This window comes from Gorilla gorilla, chromosome 13 (assembly GCF_029281585.2).
Source record: "Gorilla gorilla gorilla isolate KB3781 chromosome 13, NHGRI_mGorGor1-v2.1_pri, whole genome shotgun sequence".
Classification (NCBI taxonomy): Eukaryota; Metazoa; Chordata; class Mammalia; order Primates; family Hominidae; genus Gorilla; species Gorilla gorilla.
In genome coordinates this window covers 110,774,531-110,794,786 of record NC_073237.2, presented here as the reverse complement: position 1 = coordinate 110,794,786, position 20,256 = coordinate 110,774,531, and the positions used below count along the sequence as shown (strand labels likewise).

At 44.7% G+C, this 20,256-nt stretch overlaps 1 protein-coding gene across 7 annotated transcripts in view; it reads left to right on the top strand.

Moving 5' to 3' along the window:
* Positions 1 to 20,256, top strand: part of WHRN (whirlin) — a 102,969-nt gene that overhangs the window by 59,047 nt on the left and 23,666 nt on the right. For all 7 annotated transcript variants that reach the window (XM_019034078.4, XM_063696715.1, XM_019034079.4 and 4 more), the window contains one exon: positions 19,653 to 19,855. In XM_019034078.4, the coding sequence (XP_018889623.3) occupies positions 19,653 to 19,855 (203 nt within the window). The remainder of the gene's footprint in view (positions 1 to 19,652; positions 19,856 to 20,256) is intronic.

Sequence of the window (20,256 nt, the reverse complement as noted above, 5' to 3'; positions counted from 1 at the left end):
ATAGCTTGCTTTGCATTTCGCATTCTTATCTGCATTTTCCCATGTAAATAAAAACTTATGGGTACAACTTATAATAGTTGCATAATCATATTCCATCTTGGGGCTAAATTATAATTTACCTAACCATTCCCTTGAAGTCAGGCATTTAGCTGTTTTTAATTGAAATCAGTTTTTAAAAGGAGCAACAAATGAGAGAAACCTCAGAGGACCTTTCCAGAGGAGATTAAACGCCTCCAAGCCTATCTATGCCAGCAGGCTTCAGAGCCCAGTGTGGGGCAGAAATGATTTATCCCAAATTACTGAGAGGCGTGGAACGGACTGGGTGAGATAAAGAAGATTCTTCTCCAGCGTGGCACGGCATATCTACCGAGGGCTTAGATCCACTCTACCCCAGACCCCCAAACATAGAGGGAGGTGTTAGAGAAGGTGGGAGAGATGATGGTGGTCTGTGCTATGGCTTGTCTCCCCACAATTTTTTCATTTAGTTGTGGAATTTTTTTCTTTTTACACTTGACAGTCTGGTCTTTGTATACAATTTGAAGAGGTGCAGAACATGAATAAAGAACTTGAAATTAAAATTGCCTGGAATTGATCACTTGAAGGCAACTCCTATGAACAGTTTGGCGTATTTCTTCCCAGTCCCTTGGACACAGTTGAAGACCACATTAGATAGGCAATATTAAGATAACATTAGAGCCCAGGTGCGGTGGCTTACGCCTGTAATCTCAGAACTTTGGGTGGCCAAGGCGGGCAGATCCCCTGAGGTCAGGAGTTTGAGACTAGCCTGGGCAACATGGTGAAACTCCATCTCTACTAAAAATACAAAAATTAGCTGAGCTTGGTGGTGCATGCCTGTAATCCCAGCTACTTGGAAGGCTGAGTCACAAGAATCGCTTCAACCCAAGAAGTGGAGGTTGCAGTGAGCCAAGATCACACCACTGCACTCCAGCCTGGGTGACAGAGTGAGACTCTGTCTAATAATAATAATAATAATAATAATAATAATAATAACATTAGAAAACCTGAATTCAAAAGTAAAGTATGTTCACTGTAGAAAACAGAAAACCCTACACTTAGGGAAAACTAGTGCCACAATTTTGTTGTATAACCTTTCAGTGTGTTATGTCTACATGGAATATAATGTGGATAAAATATTTCAGCAAAACTGGGATCAGACTGTTTTCTTTCCCCAACCTTCCGTAACATTTTAGCATTTATCCTGCCAGTAGAGGTGTGCATATATATATAGCATTCAGATCCTTCATGTGAGAAAGACCTTTGCAAAATATTAAGTGAAAAAAAGCAAGTTACAGAGTATGGTTATGTAATTCCATTTTTGCTTTTTTAAAAAGAGGAATATATTTATTTGCACATACTTGTATATGTGAAGAGAATCCCTGAGAAAATGACCAAGAAACTGATCCTGGGGCTTTAGATTTCAGGAATGGAGATGCGTTTTTAAGAGAAGGGGGTTTCGGAGGGGAGATTTTTACAGTTTGTATATACCCCCCTTTTTACTGTTTGACTATTTGTACTATGTCATTATATTGGTTTTGTAATTTTTTTAAGTTTAATTGGAAAAAATAATTATATGTGATTAAATATTATACATCATTTTTAATGGCAGTATAATAATTACTGTATGGATATACCATGCAGTATTTGACTAACATTAATTCATAGACTTTTTGGAGGGGGTTCAAATTCTTTTTGTAAATTAAAATTCTGTATAACCATGGTTATTTGGTTGGGGTTAATTCCTAGCAGTAAAATTGCAGAAGTTTTTGCACCATTTTGTCAAATGCTTCTTAGCAAGTTTCAACCAAGTTATGCTCCAGCTGGTGAAGTGCCAGATGCCCCACTAACCCTTCCTCATCTAGCTGGGGTAGGGGAGTTAATATGGATTGGCTGTGTCCCCACTCACATATCGTCTTGAATTGTACTCCCATAATTCCCGTGTGCTGGGGGAGGGACCCAGTGGGAGATAATTGAACCGGTCGGTGGGAGGAAACCCCATACTGCTCTCGTGGTAGTAAGTCTCATGAGTGCTCATGATTTTATAAGGGGTTTCCCCTTTTGCTTGGCTCTCGTTTCTCTCTTGCCTGCTGCCATGTAAGATGTGCCTTTCACCTTCCTCCATGATTTGAGGCCTACCCAGCCACGTGGAACTGTGAGTCCATTAAACCTGTCTTTCTTTATAAATTACGCAGTCTTGGGTATGTCCTAATCAGCAGTGTGAAAATGGACTAGTACAGGGACCTTCTGGTGTTCTGTTCTGTTTGGCTATTCATGAATGCCCACCATGTTTTTGTTACCACAAATATGGTAGACACAATAATGGACCCTCCAAAATGTCTACATCCGAATCCTCAGAACCTGTGACTATGTTAGGTTATATGGCGGAGGGAATAAAAGCTCCTATTCAGCTGGCCTTGAGGTAGGGAGATGATCCTGGATTATCCTGGTGGGTCCCGTGTCATCACAAGGGTTGTTGAAGTAGAGGTGGGAATCAGAAGGAGGGAACCAGAGAGGTGGCCATATAAGAAGGCCTTGTTGGTGCGAGGTTGCTGGCTTTGAAGATGGAGGAAGGGGCTACCAAAGTAGGAATGTAGGAGGCCTCTGGTAGCTTGGAAAGGGAGAGGAATTGGATTGTCCCCCAGACTCTCCAGAAAGGAACTCTGTCCTGCTGACATCTTGATTTTAGCCCAGTGAGATCTATGTTGGATTTCTGACCCCAGAACTGTAAGATAATAAATTCGTGTTGTTTTAAACCACTGAGTTTGTGGTGATTGGTCCAGCAGTGTAGAATACTCATATGATGTGTACAATATTGCCAACACCTATTATAGCTCTTCCCCTTGGGAGGCACTTGGCTCTTGTCTAATATTCTTCCATTGTCTGGTGCTGGCCGCAACAGTACTGCTTTCTTCTTGGTAGGAGTTGGAGGATTCCCATGTATTTGGAAGAGCAGGTCAATTTCCTTCTTTATGGCTATGAAGCACAGAAATGGAAACACACTCTAGATTCTGATGTCTGATACTCCTCACAAAGGACTGGACCTAGAAGTTTTGTTTTGTTTTGTTTTGTTTAAATCATTTTATTTTGAAATAATTTCAAGAATACTGCAAAGAACTCCCATATACCCTTGTATTTGTGCGTTTTGCGTTGCTCTAAAGGAATATCCGAGCCTGGGTAATTTATAAAGAAGAGAGTTTTGTCTGGCTCACTGTTCTGCAGGCTGTGCCAGCAACTGCTTTAGGTGAGGACCTCAGGAAGCTTCCACTCATGGCAGAAGGCAAAGGAGAGCAGGCTTGTCACATGGTAAGAGAGGGAGCAAGAGAGAGAGCAGGGAGGTCCCAGACTCTTTTTGACAACTAGATCTCCTGGTAACTCATTACCGTGGGGAGGGCACCAAGCCGTTTATGAGGGATCCACCCCCATGACCCAGACACCTCCCACTAGGCCCACCTGCAACATTGGGGATCACATGAGGTTTGTAGGGGACAAATATCCAAACCATATCAGCCCTTCACCCAGATTCACTAGTTTTTCATGTTTCGCCACATTTGCTTTATCTATTTTTCTCTTCTCCCATCTAAAGCATTGGAGTTGTCTATCTCATGCCTCTTTATTCCTAAATACTTCAGTATTTTTTTTCTCTAAGAACAAGGACATTCACTTAACATAATCACAGAACAATGGTCACAATCAGGACATTTAGCATCAGTACAATGCTGTTATCCAATCTGCATAGCCCCAGCATTTGCCATTTGTCCCAATAATGTCCTCTTGTAGCAATTCTTTCTGCTCCCAGTCCAGGAGCCAACCCAGGATCACGTGTTGCATTTTGTTTTTATGATTGTTTAGTTTCATTTAATTTGGAACAGTTCCTCAGCCTTTCTTTATCTTCCTATGACATTGATATTTTTGAAACATTCTGGCTCATTATTTTGTAGAATGTTTCTCTATTTGGGATGTCTGATGGTTGCTATGATTGGATTAGGTTATGCATTTTGGCAGGATCATGCTAGCTTTGATGTCAGGTCCTTGGTGGGTCCCATGATGTTAATTTGTCCCGTTATTAGTGAGGGTAACCCTGATCACTTGGGTAAGTAATGTCTGCCAGGTTTCTGTACTGTTTTTCCTTTTATAATACCTTATTTGCAGGTGATATTTTGATACTGTAAATATTCTGTTCTGTGTCAAAATTTGCCTACGAGTTTTGCCTGATTCAGTTGTTTTGCAAAATTTTTAAAAACTCACTTGCTATTTTACTGTAGAGAGGAGCTTTATCCTGTGATTTATTTATTTAGTACAAATATGGATTCATGCCTTCTTACTTTGTTATTTATGATTGGCATTATTTACTTTGATACTCAGAGTGTCCCAGATTTGGATATGGCAGAGCCTTCAGCCTGGCTTCTGTGTCCATTTGACATGCATCTGTCATTCTTAGAGAATTTCCTTACTTTCTGACTCAAGAAGATGGTTCAGGCTCATCTTGTACTTTTCCTGCCCAGCCTTGGAACCAGCCATTCTCCACTAGGCCATGATATTTCTCAATGGGGAATGGCATTTAGGTATCAAGATCTGGGGGCTAGATGGGCTTATTGCTACTGAGGTGTCATTACTAACAGGGCTTTTAGTGGACAAAGCTAGGAAATATACATGCCTGCATTTGTACGCACAGTCACCCCTTAAACAATGCAGGGCTTAGAGGTGCCAACCTTCCCACACAGTTGAAATTCACATATAACTTTTGATTCTCCAAAAACTTAACTATTGATAGCCTACTATTGACCTGAAGCCTTACCAATAGCCAATTAACACATATATTATATGTTATATATCTATATACCATATTCTTACAATAAAGCTAGAAAAAGAAAATGTTATGAAGACAATCATAAGGGAGAGAAAATACATTTATAGTGCCTTACTGAATTTATTGATTCCGTAAGTTTACATCATCTGTTTACCAGATGAATCGTCTGTCTGAAATGGTGCCCGAGTGTAGCTGCAGACCTCAATCTGTGGCACATATTAAGCCATGCAACTTTTTCTTATAATGTCATGACTTTCTCTGCTTCTTGGGAGCACTTCCAGCATCACTAGTGGCACTTCATAGGCATCCTATGGTGTTATTCAAGCTTTATGGTCGTGCACAAAATATGTTGAAAAATATATGAGAGCCACGAGAGACCACTTTTTACTATGATATGCAATTTACTGTAGAGACAGACTGCTCATGCAGAGATGATGAGCGGCACACGGTGTTTTAAGCTGATACTTTCAAAACTTGAGCACACTGAACTAGCAACAGAAAGTGGCTATGAAATTATTATAGTACTACCATGTGTACTTCTGTAAATTTTATGCAGTTATGATTTAATACTGCATTTTTATGTTTGTTTATATTTCTCTTGACTGTGAATGGTGCCATGTATTATCTGCAAGGGTTTGTGTATGTAAGTTTTGATAAATCTTAATTTTTTAGGTCGGGCGGGATGGTTTACACCTGTAATCTCAGCACTTGTTGGGAGGCCGAAGTGGGCGTATCACCTGAGGTCAGGAGTTTGAGACCAGCCTAGCTAACATGGTGAAACCCCATCTCCACTAAAAATACAAAAAATTTAGCTGGGTGTGGTGGTGCACACCTGTAGTCCCAGCTACTCGAGACGCTAAGGCAGAAGAGTCACTTGAAACCAGGAGGCAGAGGTTGCAGCAAGCCAAGATTGCATCACTGCACTGAGCCTGGGCAACACTGTGAGACTCCATCTCAAAAAAAAAAATTCTTCTTAACTTTTAAAAATAATAGATTTGTGGCTGGGTGCAGTGGCTCACGGCTGTAATCCCAGCACTTTGGGAGGCCAAGGTGGGCGGATCACTTGAGGTCAGGAATTCAAGACCAGCCTGGCCAACATGGTAAAACCCTGTCTCTACTAAAAATACAAAAATTAGCTAGGCATGGTGGCGCATGCCTGTAATCCCAGCTAGTTGGGAGGCTGAGGCAGGAGAATCGCTTGAACCCGGGAGACGGAGGTTGCAATGAGCTGAGATCACACCACTGCACTGGAGCCTGGGCGACAGAGAGACTCCGTCTCAATAAATAAATAAATATAATAGATTTGTGTATGTTTTATGATAGCAAATTATAAAGTAGACTATCTACATATATTTTATGCATTCATGACATACCTTTTTCTTAATTTTCTCAATATTTCTAGGCTACATGGCTCATCTGTTTTTCCAAATTGTCACAAATCTCCAAAAAAAATTCCAGTATATTTAAGAATCTGCATATAAGTGTACCTACGCAGTTTAAACCCGTATTGTTCAAGGGCCAACTGTATACATATAATACACACTCATATTCATACATGTGTGTACACACATATATCTGTATGTGTGTGTACATACAGATATACATGAAATATAGATATTTCAATATTTGTCTAAAACATGAGTTCACTCATACTGATACCTCCTCTTCTAGGCCAACATTACATGGTTCTTCCTAGCTTCTCCCATTTCTTCAACAGTGAGAAATCAAGAACCTACCTTAAGTGTTTACCCATTTGCCCAATTTTACAAGACACAAAAGTAGTTTCAGAATTGCCATGTGAAGTAGAGCTTCTGATTTGTTTGCAGTTTATTTTGTCCTTAAACTGAGGGTTTATGGTCAAAGCAGTCTGTTACTTGGGTTAGTTATTTTGTTTCCCACTTCAGCTGAATTATGTTATTCATATGAACAAGGTTCATTTGTTTTTGCTGGCATTGAATAGGGTTTCCCCCATCTTTATTGATTTAATTTTACTTTCTGAGTACTAAAACATCAAAACTATACAAAAAGGTACACTCAGAGTACGACTCCCCACGTCACTTCTACCCATTCTCACCTGCTCCTTAAAGGCAACGAAATAAGTTTTTGGTTTATTCCTCTTTGTTTCTTTTTGTAAAAATAAGCAGATTTATATCTATATGCTTTCTTTCTTCTATAAAAGATAGCATGCTATAGATACTCTTTTGCACTTAATTTTCTTCACCGTATCCTGGAAATCCTGTTATGTCAGTGCACAGAGGTCTTTGTCATTCTTTTCGACAGCTGTGTGTACTCTGCTGTGTGGCTGTACCATACGTTATCCAACCGTTCTCTTCTGTATGGACATTTAGGTTATTTTCAGTGTTTTACAGTCACAAACAGTGCTTCAGTGAGTAACTGTGTGCATATGTATTTTATCACTTTGGGAAGTATATCTTCAGGGTAAATTTTTGAAAGTGGGATTCCGTTAGCCAGGCGCGGTGGCTCATGCCTGTAATCCCAGCACTTTAGGAGGCCAAGGCAGGCGGATCATGAGGTCAGGAGATAGCGACCATCCTGGCTAACAGGTGAAACCCCATCTCTACTAAAAATACAAAAAATTAGCCGGGCGTGGTGGCGGGCACCTGTAGTCCCAGCTACTCGGGAGGCTGAGGCAGGAGAATGGCGTGAACCCGGGAGGCAGAGCTTGCAGTGAGCCAAGATCGCGCCACTGCACTCCAGCCTGGGCGACAGAGTGAGACTCTGTCTCAAAAAAAAAAAGAAAAAGAAAAAAAAGAAAGTGGGATTCCGTTAAGTGTTGGACCATCCTGAATTCCCACCAGCTATGTAAAAGTGTGCCTGTTTCTCCATAGCTGACGGTCACTGTAAAGTTTCAAATTTTTTTCTCAATCTGATAGATGAGAAATGGTATCTTGATGTAGCTTTATTTTGCAATTTTTTTCTTTTTTGAGACAGGATCTCAATCTGTCTCACTTACCCAGCACCCAATCTGTCTCACTCACTCACCCAGGCTGGAGTGCTGTGGCACAATCTCGACTCACTGCAACCTTCGCCTCCCAGGCTAAAGTGATCCTCCCATTTCAGCCTCCCAAGTAACTGGGACTACAGGCATGCAGCATCACACCTGGCTAATTTTTTGTATTTTTTGTAGAGATGGGGTTTCACCATATTCCCCAGGCTGGGCAATTTTCTTATTATGGGTGAAGTTGAACATCTTCTCATATATTTAATGGCCATTTATAATGTCTTTTTTGTAACTTGTTCGTGTCTTTTATTATCCTTTTGCTCTCAGGATTTTGGATCTTTTTTCCCCTAAAACTTAAGAATTCCTTAAATATTAGAGCTAACTGGCCCTTTATCTGTGGTATATATTGCAAGTATTCTCTCCATGTGTCTTAGTCAGCTTAGGCTGACTAAAATACCAAAGACAAGGTGGCTTAAACAATAGGACTCTGTTTTCTCACATTTCTGTAGGCTGGGAAGGCCAGGGTCAACGTGTTGGCCAGTTCAGTTCCTGATAGGGGCTATCTTCATGGCTTGCCTTCTTACCGTGTTGTCACATGGCCAAGAGAGGACTCAGGTGTCTCTTCTTCTTCTTATAAAGGGCACCAACCCTTTTGGATTAGGACCCCACCATTGGATTAGAAGGTAACTGTATTTACCTCCTCGCAGGCCCTATCTTCGAATACAATCAGATTCAGGGTTAGGGTAGGAATTTGGGGGGGAACACAAACATTCAGCCCATAACATGCTGGTTGTCATTTTCTTTTGACTTTGCTTATAGAGTTTTTTTAATACAAAAGTTTTATACATTTTAAATCTAATTTAATTATTAATCCTTTGTTTTGTTGAATTTGAGTCAGGTTACATGTTTCCTTATGCCCAGGGTATAGATGAACTTATCTATTTTTTCTCTTAATGCCTGTAAATACATTTTTCCTTTAGACCTCTGATCTGTTTGGCATTTAGTCTTATAGAGGGCGTGATTTATTTTATCTTTTTCTAAATAGCTACTCATTTATCCTACTACTGCATATTAAAAAGTCTGTCTTTGTCACAGTGATTTGTAGTGCCACCTTTATCATACACTAAAATGTTGTGTGTTCTTGGGCCTATTTCTAGTCTGTTTCACCGCCTATCTGTCTACTCATGAGTCAGTGCTACACTGGTGTAATTACGGAGGATTTAGAGCAGGCTTTAGTGTCTGGTAGCTTCTCTAGTAGCTTTTCTGTATCAGGGTTTCTCATAGCCATTCTTGCATTTTATACTTTTAGATTTAAAAAATTGTTTTTATTTTTAAATAGCAAAAAGTTTTTTATTTTTTATTATATTTAAATAATAAAATTATTTTATGTTTTAAAATTAATAGATTTATTTATTTTATTTATTTGGTTTTTTGAGATGGAGTCTTGCTCTGTCACCCAGGCTGGAGTGCAGTGGCGCAATCTCGGCTCGCTACAGCCTCTGCCTCCCAGGTTCAAGCCATTCTCCTGCCTCAGCCTCCCAAGTAGCTGGGATTACAGGTGCCTACCACCATGCCCGGCTAATTTTTGTATTTTTGGTAGAGACGGGGTTTCACCATGTTGGCCAGGCTGGTCTCGAACACCTGATCTCAGGTGATCCACCCACCTCGGCCCCCCAAGGTGCTGGGATTACAGGCGTGAGCCACTGCGCCGGGCCAATAGATTTATTTTTTTAGAGCAGCTTTAGGTTTACAGAAAAATTGAGTGGGAACTACAGAGTTCCCATTATACCTCCTCTGCCCCAACCCTTCCCCAACACATTTTCCCCTATTATTAACATTTCGTGTTAGTGTACAAGAGGTACATTTGTTAAGTTGATGAGCAAATATTGATAATATTTTTATTAGTCCATACTTTATATAAGGGTTCACAGTTCATTGGATTTTGATCAATACATAATGTCATGTATCAAACATTATAGTGTAATACAGAAGAGTATCACCCCTCTAAAAATCCTCTGTGCTCTACTTTTCATCCTTCCCTGAGCCTCAGGCAACCACTGATCTTTACAGTGTCTCTATCAGTTTGCCTGTTTCAGAATATCACATAGTTGGAACCATGCAGTGTGTAGCCTTTTCAGACTGGCTTCCTCCCCTTAGCAGTATGCATTTAAGGCTCTTCCCTGTGCATTTTTATTTTTCCCCATGAATTTTTGCTGACTTTTCTAACAAAAGCTTGTTGATGTTTTTGTTGGGATAATGTTAAATACGTAAGTGAGCTGAGAGAGAGCCGATGTCTGGATAATGCTGAACCCTTTCCAAGAAAAGGGGATATTTTATTTGTTGAGTCATTTTGAGTGTTTTAGAAGTGTGTGAAGTTTTCTTCATATAGGTGTTGTTAACATTTCTTGTTAAGTTTATTCCTTGGTAGTTTTTTCTCTTCTGTTGCTACTATAAATGAGGTTTCCCCTTCCTTCCATCTTATCTTCCAGCTGGTCACTGTTTGTATCTGTGAAGGCTGTGGACTTGAGCTTGAGAACTTGATTCTTGCAGGTCTACAGAGCAGCTTGAAGCAGGTGGTAGACTGGGTTCTGGTCCAGCTTTGCCCCAACTGCCCAGGAAGCCTTGGACCTGTGACACCCCTCCTCTACCTCTCACCCTAGTTTTCTTTCTTTCAGAATGAGGGGCTGGATTAAATGTACACCATTTCCCAGAGTGTGATTCCTGCAAAAACAAAACTGATTTGTGTTTTTACCTCTTTGTCTTCCCTTTGATTGTAAAAATCAAATGCTTCTTCCCTGCTGCAGCCTGTAGAGCTGGGCTGCATGTACCCAGCCTCCCTACATGCCCTGGCCTTGTCAAATGCAACCTTTACATAAATGGAAAATGTCTCCGGCCTGTCTGCAGGAACCAGAATGGGGAGGGGACTAGCTTGTTTGTATGCCTGCTCATCCATTTATTTGATTGTTTATTCATTCATTCATGGATTCCGTCAGGCATTTGTCAGGTGTTTCCCATGTGCCATTCAAGGGGGTGCAGCGCACTGACTTTGAACTCTCTGTCTGTAGTCTAGTACGATCTCAAACTGTGGGGAATGAGTGCTGCAGGGTGCCCTGGGCGAGGGGGATTAGTGATATCTGCATTGGAGCTGGAGAAGGCTTCTTGGAGGAGGTGTCATTGGAGCCAAGACCTGGATGTTCAGTAGGTGTTATCCAGGTGAGGAATGAAGGGAAATAACATTTTGGGCAGAGGAACAGTGGTCTGGTCTCCAAGGTCTGGAGTGGGGAAAGGGCTCCATCTGTTGAGTGAACTGAGAGATGGCAAGTATGGTTGGATCGGGAAAAAAGCAGTAGGGGAGGAAGGTGCGAGATGGGTTCGGAAGCTAAGGCCCCTCTCAGGCTAGGCAGAGGAGCTTGGAAGCTACTGGGGGATTTTAAAGGAGGGTGTGACGAGATCAGGTTTGCAGTTTAAATGAATCTGTCTTCTACATAAGGGAAGTATCGGGCAGGGTGGTGAAAGTAGAGGCAGGGAGGCCACTTAGGAGGCTGTGGTAATGGTCCAGGTGAGAGACAAGGACAGCTGGGATCTGAGAGGAGTTAGTGAAGATGGAGGGTCCTTTTGGAAGGGGAAGTAAAATGCATTGGGCTTGATGACGGATCCAGGGGGTTTGGAATTTTAGGACTGAGCAATGAGATGAGGAGCCCCGGAGAAGGACCAGGCTTGGAGGAAAGAATCAGAGAAGGTCAGGGGTTTGATCTGGGGCTGTGTTTAGGCTTGTTCAGGATGGTGGCCATTAGTCACATGTGGCTAGTGAAATGGAACTTGTGTGACTGGGGGAGTGAATTTTTAATTTTATTATAATTTAAATGTAAATAATAGTTGTTGGACAACCTAGTTATGGAACATTTCCATTATTGCAGGTCTGGGTCTCAGAATAGCAATTGGTTTGGCTTCAAATCCCACTCTGCTACTTGCTTGCTGGGTGTCCTTGGGCAAGTAGCTTCACCTCTCTGAGCCTCACTGCTGTCATCTATGAAACACGGACCCTTCCATGTCTCAGGCGGTGCCTATTAAGTTTAGAGCTAAACTGTACAAGGTAGCTGGCCTAAGCAAGGCACTTGGGGGTTGGTAGTTGTTATTCTTTCTGTGTTTGACCTCTGTAATTTCTCTGTTTACTTTGGAAGCCAGATTTTCCTGTGGGAAGAACTCAGGTTTGACCTTGACTCAGAGTACGACCTTGGGCAAGTTCTTTCCCCTTTCTGGCCTCAGTTTTGACTGATGGCTGGGTTAGAGCAGGCCTTCATTGAGGCTTCCTGTGTGGTGAATAGAGTAAGCAGGTACTAACAACGGATCTGCCAGTGTCAGAAGAGGGAACCGGAAGGAAGCATGGACCATATTGGGAGTCAGTGGGCATTAGCCTTGCCGGGTCCATCCACAGCATTTCTGGTTAGGTTCTGCCTTGTGAGAGCTCTAAACCAGAGAGGGTTGGGTGAAGAGCTCACCCAGACCCAGCCCATACCCTGAGCTTGCTCCAGGAACCGTCTTAGCAATTACCTGCATCTTTTTATTTTCTTTTTCAAAATATGGACAAGGTTTACTGACTTTTGAACTGTTGGGAAAAACTAATGTCTCATTAAAACTGTATTGCTTACTTGTAATGAAAGAAAAAAAAAACAGCCCATTAAAGTTTTATACCTGACATGGAAAACTATTAAAGATTCATAATTGCAATAAAACTCTTTAATAGAATTTGAATTTTCCTTGTGATAATGCTGCAGCCAACAGGGTCCTCCCTTGAAGCCGCAAGATCCATTTTAACACAGGCTTGGGAGGGTGCTGAAGGCAACTCTGAAATCGGCTTCTTTCGGGCCCTTCCCAGCGTGGCTGGTACAGGTGCACGCGCGGCCTGAGAGGATGGATTCCCGTCTCCCAGCTCAGCCTCGGGATCAGGTTGTTGGCAGCCTTCTCTCCTAACAACTTCTGGCGAGGGAGCTCGAAGCTACTGCCATTCTGCCACAGGTTCTTCCTGCCAGTTCCCTTCATCGGGCACGAATACAGCACCTACTGAGTGCATGGCCTAAAGCCCAGGGCTGGGAGGGGTAAGAAGTAGAGGAAGGGCAGGCTGGCTTTTCTTAAAGGAGAGGGTGGTATTGGTTCGTGCAGGGGCCTTGTTGGCTGGTAGAATGAAGGCCAGATCCCAGCTCTTAATGACTCTATTTCCCATCCTCGGCTTCCTCATCTGTAAAATGGGGTTAAAATATGAGTTTCATGGGTGTGGTCAGCGTGTGTAGGTCAGTGGAAGCCAGAGGCAGGGCCCCGGGGAAGGTAGGTGGAAGGGTAGGGGGTGGCGCTGAGAGACACCCTGGAGGTAGAATTGCTAGATTTGGTTGGTGAGTGATCAACAGGTGAATTCAGGGATAAGCATGGCTTTCAAAAATGCATTTATTGCATTTATGGCCCCATGGAGACCCATGCAGTTACTGTATGTTAGCTACTCATTTATGTGCTTTATACTTGTTCATTCAGTAAATATTTATTGAGCACCTACTATGTGCCAGACCCTGTTTTAAGTGTTGGTGATACACTGGGGAATGTATTAACTCATTTGTCAACCAGGTACTGATATTATCTCTATTTTCCAGAGGAGGTAACAGGCACAGAGAAGTGAAGTCAATTACCCAAGGTCACACAGCAAGTAAGTGGCAGAGTGTAGAATTAGTCAGAGACTCCTGGGTCTGTGCTCAGAAACACACACCAGATGGCCACTGGTGTACTTTGCACAACACACTAGCTGTTAGTGGTCTTGTTCCCATTTTGGGAAGGAAGGCTTAGAACAATGAAATTATTTTCCTCAGGTCTCTTGGAGAGTAAGAGGGCTCTGTTAACCCAGCGAGGTCCACTGAGTGTTTCCGCTGTTACGAGGGCCCCCTCTCCTCCTGGGGCTCCTGCGCCTGCCCCAGACCTAAGGGAATTGAATTCTCTGCTTAGTGGTGGTTGGCCAATTTCAGGGAAATCGGTATCCTGTCCTTATTGAAGCCCCGCCGTGCTCTTCTCAGAGTGTCTGAACATGAGCCAATCACTCAGTGGGCTGTGGATGATGGAGGAGTCTTTCCTCTGCCTTAAAATGAAGGGCATTCCATGGTCCACCCTCCACTCCTCCATCAGTGGTGACAAATAGGATTCCCATGGTGACAAATAAAATAAAGCTGCCTTTATTCGTTTATCCTTCCTTGTCCTCCCCATCAGTGCCCTGCAAGCAAGCTGAGCAATATTAGACACTCGATCACACTTGGCACCTGTCTCTCCTATCTCCAGCACGTCCTGTCCCAGTGAGCTCTGGTGGAGGGATATGAGTGTTTCCACGGTTAGCTGTGGGTCTGGGCTTTGCTGTTGCCTTGCTCTGTGGCCCTAGACACGTCCCTGTCCTTTCTGGGCCTCGGATTCTGCATCTATAAGGGACGCCTTGGAAGGCCCCGATGGATACAGCATCTTTGCCTCTATTTTCTGCTGTATTTTCCTGTGCCGTCTAACTCTGAGTTGGTTTCAGTGGGTAGGAAAAAGCCACATTGCAATGAACAAACAAACAGAGCTCTTAGTTTTCTTTGGGAAAGAGTGAGAGTAAGATCTTAAACATGCTGCCTCCAAATTCACTCACACCAACTGACGGGAAAGGGGAAACAAACAGAAGTGAGACCAAGAGAGGAGGAAGGCTGGGTCCCCCCATCCATTCACCATTTCCTAAGCATCTCCCACATGCCAGTGCTGTGGTGGGGTGAAGGTGGCATAGGCTGGTAGGAAGAAGATGAGAAGACTGGGCTCAAAGGCTGGTTCATTTGTTTACTTCCAGTACGACCAGTGACCTTGAGCAAGTCCCTCAACATCTCTGAACCTGTCTCCTGTATCTGGAAGAGAAGCACATGAGAAGCCATGGAAAGCCTGATGTGTCTCAGGCTCTGTGCAGGGTGGTTCCATTTGATTCTCACAGCTACCTGGGAACTAGTGGTAGTATCATGCCCATCTTATAGATGACAAAACTGAGACTCAGGTTGTACTTGAGAGCTATGCGGGGCCACTCAGCTACTATGTCACGGTTGCCTGGCTTTAAAACTAGAGGCTGCAATGTAGGGATGGGACTCCACACTCCACTGGCCACACGGGGTGGCACTAGAACACTAGCAGCAGGGAAGACACCAGACTTGGTTGAAAGTGGTTTGTGGACTCTACATCACAGTGATCGTGTAGACAGCTCTTCTGACAGGGCTCCTAGACCTGGGGAAGCTTTCCAACAAGTAGAGGAAAAGGGAGAGAGCTGGACACAGAAAAATGGGAGCCACTCAAAACCAACTCACACGCTGCGGAGGGCGCTGCGGAGGGCCCTGTGGAGACCCTGAAGCCGGTCCTACCTAGCACTTTGGTTTGAACACAGGCTCTGGAGGAAGAAGAGACAGGAGAGGATTGAAAAGAGATTGGGAAGATGGGCTTACACGTCCCCAGTAAGTCAGGGTTTCCCAAGTGTGACTCCCATTTCACAGCCGTTCCCCAGGCAGATTGCACAGGCATCTATGCTGCCTCTTCAAATCTGGTAGGGATATATTTACTTAACAGGCATGAGGACAATGTGACTCGCACAGCCAACCTGGGATTTCACGCATATTAATGCCTAGGATGAGGCTGAAGTAAGTGGGATGCTGGGTAATTCCTGCGACTCAGATTGCGTAAGTGCCAGGTGCCAGGCTCAGGATGAGGGACGTGACCTAGGTTTGGAAGCCACAACGCTAAATCAGCCCCCACAAGAGCCACTGGTCCCAGAGGTGACTGATACCTCCACCCCAGGGTGGCTAGATTTTCAGTAATAAAAACACAGGATGCTCATTTAAATTTGAGTGCAGATAAACAATGAATACGTTTTTTAGTATGTATATGCCCTATGCAATATTTGGGACATACGTATATTTTTAGAGCATTTGTTTTTCTGAAATTCAAGTTTAACTGGGAATCCTATATTTTATCTGGCAACCTTCCCCCAGCCTCATAGAAGGCCACGTCGATGCTCATAGAATTGAGTTGTTCCCTCCCCTCACTGCCCTCCTGGCCTGGACCCATAGGAAGAGACTTGCATACAGAAGGATGCCCTTCCGTAGCTGGTCCCTTGGATGCCAGTTCCTTTAACTAAACTGCAGGGATGAAATAACGTGTGTTAAAGGGAAGATTAAAATTGATGCCCTTAGCACAACGAAAGCGAAAGCTATTGAGGGGCATACTTAAGGAAACAAAGCACTTCCGCAATGAAGAGTGCAGCCAGCTCCAGCTCAGAGCAGCAGGTGGAAACGGAGAAGATTCCTGCCCAGCAGAGATGAGAGGTGGAGCTGCCACATGGGGAGGTGGTTTAGCAAGTTGGGTGCCAGTGAGCCCAGCAGGAATGAGTTTCTCCTCCACTTTCAGTAAGGCCTGAGTACCTGGGAGAGCTGCACAGCTCTGCCTCTTAGCATCAGAGAAAGCCAGCTGGGAGAGAGAGGGGAGGAGGGAGCTGCAGAGGCGAGATAGGGAAGGGCAGTATCCACACCTGCATGCATAAGCACTGATTGAGTGCTTGCTGAGTACCAAGCCCTGAGCCAGGTATTGGGTCTTGTCTCACGCTCTTTACAGGGAGACCAGCCAGGGCTGCCGAAGTTCTCAGGGGCCCTGGCTTCTCAACCGGGGAGCTCAGAGACATAGAAAGGGAGAAAGAGAATTGCAGATATTGCTGGGGGCATGGTGAAAGCATGTGGCATTGAGATGCTGCTGACTATAGATACTTGGAGAAGGACAATCCTGGGCTAGGACTCCCTTTTCACTCCCAACGAAAGTGAGGCACAAAAGCTATTGTGGGTTTTGTGGGGCCACGTGGCACGGAAGTGATAGAGTTAGCATTTGCACCCAGATCTGATTGTCTTTGAAACCATTAGCCATAGTGCTTTGCTTCCTCCTAGATTATGAGGGGTCATGGGAGGTGTTTAAGCAGGGACAGATGTCATCAAAGTAAAAAGTTGATGAAATTAATCTGACACTGGCGGGGCGCGGTGGCTCACGCCTGTAATCCCAGCACTTTGGGAGGCCAAGCCGCGTGGATCGCCTGAGCTCAGGAGTTTGAGACCAGTCTAGGCAACATGGCAAAACCCCACCTCTACTAAAATACAAAAAGTTAGCTGGGCGTGGTGGTGTGCACCTGTAGTCCCAGCTACTCAGGAAGCTGAGGCATGAGAATTGCTTGAACCCAGGAGGTGGAGGTTGCAGTGAGCTGAGATTGCGCCACTACACTCTAGCCTGGGCAACAGAGGGAGACTCAGTCTCCAAGAAAAAAAAAAAAAAAGAAATTAATCTGGTACTATGTCTGGCCAGTTTAGATGTAAATGCACAGTGATGAGGATGCTAGCTCGCTAACGTGGGAGGGAGCAGGTAGGAACCGAGGTCAGGGGGCTGATGGGGGTGGAGGACAGGATTTGCTGAAGGATCTGCTCAGGGGGGTAAAGGCAGAGTTGATGATGGGATGAAGTTTTCAGATCTGGCTGCTGCAGGCAGGGTCAGGGAAAGGATGGCAGCACGGTAGCTTTGGACACGCTGGATTTGAAGCGATATCACGTGGTCCCCAAACAGCGCTCTGGGCAGCAGCCCAGCAGTAGAAAGCAGAGGGGCCTTGGTGCTGGCCTGACCTGGGTGTGCAAATCACTCCTTTTCACTAGCACTGTGACCACAAACTATGTGCTTAACCTTTCTGAGCCTCAGTTTCCTCTCTAATGAAATGGAGAGCCATGATACCTACTTTATAGGATGTTGGTGATATTAAGGAGAAAACATATAAAGGGACAAAGAAGGCTGGTGTAATGTGCATCTCTGAGCTGCAGCAGAGATGGTCCTGGAGTTGGAATGGATGGAAATGCATGTCTTTTTATTAATCTGATTTTTTTTTTTTTTTAAACAGAGTCTTGCTCTGTCACCCAGCCAGGCTGGAGTGCAGTGGCACAATGTCGGCTCACTGCAATCTCTGCCTCCAGGGTTCAAGCAATCCTCCCGCCTCAGCCTCCCGAGTAGCTGGGACTACAGGCGCACCACCTCGCCGGGCTAATTTTTGTACTTTTAGTAGAGACGGCGTTTTGCCATGTTGGCCAGGCTGGTCTTGAACTCCTGACCCCGAGTGATCCGCCCACCTCAGCCTCCCAAAGTGCTGGGATTACAGGCATGAGCCACGATGCCCGGCCTCATCTGATGATTTTTTTAATTCCTACTGTGTGCTGGGCCCTGGGGATACAGTGTGGAGAGGCTGATGGGGAAACTCAGTCATCACGCAAAGCTGAGCTCTCCCTTGATCGTGAGCTAAATGGAACAGGAGCAGGTTATCCTGCTCAGCGCAACATCCCAGCACACAGTAGGCACTGCAGTAAATGGTGGTGAATGCTTGAAATGCAGCACAGACCCCACTCTGTTAGGGTCATGGAGGCAGAGGCAGCAAGCCTCCCCTGAGTGTGTCAAAGCCGGAGCAGAGGGGAGAGGTAAAGTCTGTCTTTGTAACCACTTTCTATACTGAAACTCCCAACTGGGGTGAGGCATTCAAGAAAAGCCGGGGAAGTGGGGAGCAGGGTTTTGGTTCTCAGCCTTGTAATCCCATCTTCTTTTCTCCCAAGCTCCCATTTGTCTTACCTTTTCCAAATCTTTGAAAAATGCTGGGTAAACCTACAGGAGTTGATCATGTGCTCTCAGCAGGCTGGGAAACTGGGGAAAAGGAAAAACAGCCAAGAATAACCAGCATTATGAGGCTGCCCTTCAAGGCCTCAGTGGCACGTGACCCTGGGCAGCCCTTTCCCGTCCTTGGACCTCAGTTGACCCATTTGTGAAAGGAACCCTGAGTTTAAAGGTGCAGTCCCATCATACCCTGCAGCATTTTCCCTTTCAACCCCTTCTATTTCTGTCACATATTTGTTTTTATTGGAAAGCTAGTTTTATTTTTTGCCTCTATTTTTACATTCCTTCATTAAAAGTATTTTTGTAAAAAGAGAGGATCTTGCTCAGTTGTCCAGGCTGGAGTATGGTGGTGCAATCACAGTTCACAGCAGCCTCGAACTCTTGGGCTCAAGCAATCCTCCTGCCTCGGACTCCCAAGTAGCTAAGGACTACAGGCACACACGACTGTGCCTGGCTATTATTATTATTTTTAGAAATGGAATCTCACTATTGCCCAGGCTGGTCTGCAACTACTGGGCTTAAGTAGTCCTCCCACCTCATTCCTCCAAAGCTCTGGGATTACAGGCATGAGCCACTGTACCTGCCAGAAATATTTTTTTAATTACAAAATAAAGCTGCCTCCTTGTAAGAATCTAAGCCATATGTACTGCTTTAACAGAAAACTAATTTTCTCATTTATTGCTGTTTCTTTTAGTAGATTAAAGTATTACATTTTAAGGTGATATAAGAATGCATGGTTGAGGTAAAAACCTCAACAAAGTAAAAGTGTAGGAGGAAAATTATGGATGTCCAACTTCATGGCTTGCCTCATCCTACCCCAGCTTCACGCCCACCTTGGCCCTGAGATGACTGTTGTTTCTAGATAAGGGGACCCTTGGGAATGTCATTGTAGACCCACCCCTCAAAGCCATTGCTGAGTCATGGGGACATGCCCCTTTTTGATGACAAGAGCATGGACTCTGGGTCAGGATCAGAAGGCCGGCACTGCTGTTGACTTGCTGTGTGACCCTCAGGCATCCTCACATCCTCTCTGATCCTGGATGACCTCCTTGACAGGCTGGCCCAGAGGAGAATTGGGATCTGGGCTGTGAAGTCCCTAGTGTGAATCCTGCAAACAGCCCAGGTGACTGTGTTGTGCGGTGATCTTGGCAGGTTGGGGACCAGATTCTAGAAGTGAATGGGCGGAGCTTTCTCAACATCCTACACGACGAGGCGGTCAGGCTGCTTAAGTCATCTCGGCACCTCATCCTGACAGTGAAGGACGTCGGGAGGCTGCCCCATGCCCGCACCACTGTGGACGAGACCAAGTGGATCGCCAGTTCCCGGATTGGGGAGACCATGGCGAACTCGGCAGGGTCTGGCCACTCTGCTCGCTCCAATCTCCAGACCCCAGGGCCATTTCTGAAAGCCAGTGATAGCCGCCTCCCATCCCTCCACCGCCCTGGCTCTCCTCTCAGCCTGCAGTCCCCACACCAGGGCCCTCCATTGGCAGGACATGACCTGGGCACATCCCTCTCCTCTCTTGGCCTCAGTTTCCCCGTGGAAAGCTGAAATACACCATCCAACTGTCTCATTCTTTATTTGTCCCCAAATTACTTAACTCATTCTATAGACCTTAGTTGCTTCATCCAAAAAGTGGGGACCATAACCCTGCCCTCATCCCAGATCTGTGCAGATGAAAGAGAGGGAGGGAGAGGCAAAGAGAGAGATGCTTTGGGGTGTATTTGGCCAGAGGCCACCAGGCTGGATCCCATGA